The sequence below is a fragment of the Centruroides sculpturatus genome, unplaced genomic scaffold, assembly GCF_000671375.1.
Source record: "Centruroides sculpturatus isolate CEXI.00-Female unplaced genomic scaffold, Cexi_2.0 scaffold2748, whole genome shotgun sequence".
Classification (NCBI taxonomy): Eukaryota; Metazoa; Arthropoda; class Arachnida; order Scorpiones; family Buthidae; genus Centruroides; species Centruroides sculpturatus.
The window spans coordinates 3911-8833 of NW_019386860.1; the positions used below are offsets into that span (position 1 = coordinate 3911).

The window sequence follows — 4923 nt, forward strand, 5'->3', positions numbered from 1 at the left end:
CACGTCCAAAACACTAGCTTTTCACAAAAATGAAGTAATATTTTGTGTCGATATTTTACCATTATTAATAAAAATTATTAAATTAGACCCAGGGCCTTTCGGGTCTCACATAACGTATAATATAAAGTTTAAACTTTACATAAGAAAAAGCATTGAATAGGTTAAAAAAAATTAAATTTTTATTTGTTTTATAAGTTTTAAGTTTAAACATATAAAACAAATAAAAAGTTAATATTTAAACTGTAAAACCCTTAAATTGTAATGTAAAAACATGAGAATTTTATCATTTTCAGGGCATAACCTATTTTTTGCTGACTCATAAATGTTACCTCCAGTGCTGAAAATTTTCTCACTTTAAATGGGAGATGCTGAGTCACTTAAATATTTCATAGCTATTTTGCTCAAATTAGGAAAAAGTTCTTTTGAACTTTACCACCAGAAAAATATGTCACTATGTCTTTGTTTAAGGGATAAATGTAAATATGTTTCTAATTCTTGATCGAAACGTTTGTTCGTCTTGTTTTTTCTTTCTTTTTAAAAACATGCTATTCATTCTTTCGTTTACCACAAGCTAATTCCTCAAATAAATCAGAGAAACTTAGAAATTCACCTCCATCTTGATCACCTCCAGAAGTAGAAGCTTCAGAATTTAATTCGTATTGAGATTTTTTCTACCATATTTTCTTTTTGAAATTTCATTTTGAATTTAATAAAAATGGAAAGCATAGACTTGTATTTTATATGTGCTGAAAATCTTTTTTTAATTAGATTTTCTAGTTCTTCTGTTGTGGTGTTAATGCCACTAAAGGAACTACTGATCTTTGCTTTTGATAAGAATAATTTCAGAGTCTCTATTGTGGGAATTATTGAAGATGAAGTGGCTTCTCGTTTGCTGGCTTTCCACAGTAATTTCTTTGAATGGTACAATTTTTTCAACGAGAGACCACTGGTATGTGCTTAACGTAGGAATTTTATTATCTATAGCATATATGACAAGGGCCTTTTGCTGTTCCATCACGTAGTATAGAATTTCAGTAAGTAGGAACATCTTGAATGAATTTGTGTTTCTGCAAACCTAACATTTCTTATAAATCTTCCAATTTGATTACAGCTACAGCAGAATGATTAAAATGTGTGACAATATTTTTATTAACCGTGATTATGGTTTTCACATCTTGTTCAGAAAATATGCATTCGTTTAGTGTCAGCTGCAACGTATGTATAAAGCATAATAATGCTTCTAAATTGCAATTCATAATTCCAGCTTACAAGATTTGCTGCAGAATCTCTTAGTACTAAGAATATCTTATCACTTGTCAACTTATACTGTTCAAGGACAATTTTTAACTGTTCACTGATTCGTGTAGCTGTGTGGGGACATTCAAAGGAAACAATATGCAAAGCAGCTCTTTCTTGCTGAAAATCATCCTTCAACCAGTGGGCTGTTACACTTAAAAAAGAATTGTTTGTAGTTGCTGTTCAAATATCAGCGGTTAAAGTAATATATTTTGTTTCTGTTAAACGCAGAAACACTTCAGCATTTTAAACAATGTCGAAGTTTCCATGCGTCAACAATTAAGTGTTGAGATTTATTTTAGAAACAAAGGAAGAGATTGTTGATTTTACGAAGATATTCGATCGTCTGTTGTTTACGTGACCCGAGGGATATGAAAATACCAGGCGGAGAAAAATGGATTTTTTCCACATTATAATTAACTATAATTAACTCCAGGATCTCACACTATTAATGCAATAAATTATTAACACTAATCAACCGATTAATCAGTAACGACCTATAATGCATGGCCGATTAATCGGTAATCTGAAATCGGCCATTTTGCTTATCGGTGCATCCTTATATATGACCCATTAAATTGGTATGTGTCCGCGTAACGGTATGCCAAAAACGGGCACTAGAGGCGCCCTAGCGAAAATTTTAAATTAAACACAAATTATTTTTATTTGTAATAGGAATTTATTATTTATACCACGGAATAATATAAATAATTATTACATGCTTTGCCTTTTCTTATTACATGCCTTGATTAACCTTGCGCTACACGTTTACGACATCCCGTTAATCAGTAAACGTCACGGAAAATTTTTCGAAAAAATGGCGGATTCATTTAAAATCGAAGTTTAAAAGCAATGGTAAATAAACAAATTAAACTATTTTAAAGTATTTATAAAATGTTCAATAGGTAAAAATAAAAATCCGTATGACACGATTGGGACGGTAAAATTTACCTTCCGAATGAAGGGGTGGCGACCCCCCTCTGGGCGAACAATAGATGTGTAATGAACCATATTCCTACGCGCAAACCTTCTTTACATTTAGCTTTCCGAAATTATTCTACGGGTCATGTAATTGTCTGTTTGCCACAATTTATCCTGCAAATGAGCGGTTCGGCGACCCCTGGAGTATGCACGAGCGCGCGTAATTTTTTATTCGCGTATTAGGCTCCAGTTTGACCACGGTGTCACGTGACCGGAAATGACGTAGCCGAATATTCAGCGGCTTATATCTCGCAAAGGGTCGAGCATAAAAGTATCGTTCCTTTGACTTTGTTGTTCGAACAGGGAAACTACAGTTTGCGAAAATCGCAACCCGTTCATTCAAAGCATAAATATTACCATTGAAACTTTAACAATGCTGTAGAGCATATTGATAGGAACGAAAAAGTCAAAGATATCGTGCATAATGGAAATTTGTAAAAAACGAACACTAGGGAACGGCCCGGACTACTAGTTATAAGTTAATTAAAATTAAGTTAGATAGTTGATTTCTCTCCGCGAGATAGATCTAAAATATATCATTTGTAATACTATTAATTGAATTATTATGTCGTTTAATTCAATTCAATTTGTTTGTTATTTGTTTATGATATAGTCTCGTTAATGACTAAATCTAATGCCTTCGTCGACTCCACTTGCGATTCTCTTACTCTAAATTCCTCACAAATAAGCGATAGTCTGCATCTTCACTATCCGGTATCAAGAAAAACCAACGTTCTGAAGTTCACAAGAACCCTGTTTATAATAAACGTATTAGGAAGCCATCCTTAGACGACCGCGGGCCTGTTTCTCCAACAAAACAGCCGATTAAGGGGTAGATGGGTTTTACCAACTCGGTATCTCCGGCTAGCTCCTCACATTTATACTTAAGAGATTTTTATAAATCTAAATTTAGGCTGATAAACGAGTTAATTGGATCCTGTCTGTCTTTCGGATCAAATTGGCTCGATTCATTAATAGAAAAAAACATAGGGTATTATTTTTTATAATTAAAAGTTAAATGATTTCGTACGAAAAAATTCATGATTTTATATTCTGTAAACTCATTTATACGCAAATAGAGATATTTTAGATGAAGGTATTACATTTTATTTTATTTAACTGCAATTAAGAAGCGTTACAATATTTCTGTTGGTGGACAATAAAAAGTCGTTGCCATTATTTTCTGCTGCATGATTTATTAGGAAGAGGATAAGTCGGTGTACTTTCGGGCAAACCTTCGCACCAGCATCCAAAAGCATAGCAATAGCCGTAACTACCTCCTTGGTTCTTCGCTTTGCATTCCTTATCGCAGCCTTCGTTTTCTCCCAATTTCAGGCAACCGTATTTGCAGCCCGTGCTCTTGTTTACCAGATAACCTTCTTTTGCCCACACGGTTCCTGCAACAAACACAAAGAAATAGTCATGTTCAACCGTAAGAAGTAATACTTATTAATACAATATAATTAAAATATTTAATGCTTTGCACTCAAAATGTGTAAAAAAAGTACATTATTATTGTATCACATGAACTATAAAAACTAAAAATAGTCCTGATTATAAATATGCTACTTTAAACACTAGGAAGTTGATGTCATTCGTAACCTTCTATTTATCTGCGACTTATCTAGCCAGGAAAACGACATTATAATGAAAATGTTGTAGATGCAATTTCTTGTAAATCTAAATTCATGATGTTATTCTATTAACTCACTTTTCTCAAGTCAACGGATAGATTAACTGCAAATGCTTAGAGAATTCTATAAATCAAATAGCACTAAACTAAAAATATTGCCAACATATTCATACTTAAATAAAAACACCATCACTGTTCAAGTATTATTACATCATTAAACTGATTTACTTTATACGTCTAACTCTTAAATACAGAGTAAAGTACTAGAGTAATAGAGATAGAAATTAGAATAATAGAGATTAGTGACCTGTAGAATATCCCCTGAAAAGAATACCTTCTTGGAATATTGCCGTTGTGTTGCATTGCCATCCATCAATAGAATGCATATCTCATAATACGTAAATAATTCAACTTTAATAGAAGTTATGTCATTTCCATCAATTTAATACAAACCGTTCTAATTTATGAAACACTAGAATGAGTTTATCTCAAGTTTTATAATTTTAAACGAAATATTTCTGTAAATATGAATTTCGATTTAAGTCATATATATAAAACCAAGCTATAATCTGCGAGTGTTTTCATTTCCACAAAAAATACAATACAATGTAATAAATATAACGCAGATTTCTTAACTCTATTATAAATTATAACGATACTAAATTATGCCATTTATAAAATTAACAACCAATTTAATCGATTATAAGTTTATACTCACCGATCAGGAACAAACAAGCAGTGATCATCAACAACGAGTTCATCTTCGATGGTATCTAAACGAGTTTAGAATGACTTACCACGAGCAGAAGTCCATATTTATACACATCCAACGCGAACAGGTACAACGCGTACACGTGGATTCTGCATGTTCGATCCATCTGTTTCCACCAATTATAACAACATTAATGAGCCATTAAACAGAGAGGTCACATTTTTCAAATTTCTCTATTTGCAGAAGGAATTAAATTCGTACCGAGTGCAAAAATGTTTATGTGAAATATAAATGAATGTCA

At 32.3% G+C, this 4923-nt stretch overlaps 1 protein-coding gene across 1 annotated transcript; it reads right to left on the bottom strand.

Moving 5' to 3' along the window:
* Positions 1–3357: 3357 nt before the first annotated feature.
* Positions 3358–4705, bottom strand: LOC111615860 (toxin CsEv2). Its single transcript, XM_023357294.1, has 2 exons — positions 4629–4705; positions 3358–3674 (listed from the first exon to the last, which is right to left on the bottom strand). Exons 1-2 carry the CDS (start codon positions 4669–4671, stop codon positions 3454–3456), a joined length of 264 nt encoding a protein of 87 aa, XP_023213062.1. The 5' UTR covers positions 4672–4705; the 3' UTR covers positions 3358–3453.
* Positions 4706–4923: the final 218 nt, after the last annotated feature.

Bases quoted from the DNA above. Each gene is read 5' to 3' on its own strand.
- LOC111615860 (XM_023357294.1), bottom strand. From the start codon at position 4,671: ATGAACTCGTTGTTGATGATCACTGCTTGTTTGTTCCTGATCG. The intron at 3,675-4,628 runs GTGAGTATAAAC...TGTTTGTTGCAG, and splicing joins TGCTTGTTTGTTCCTGATCG to GAACCGTGTGGGCAAAAGAA.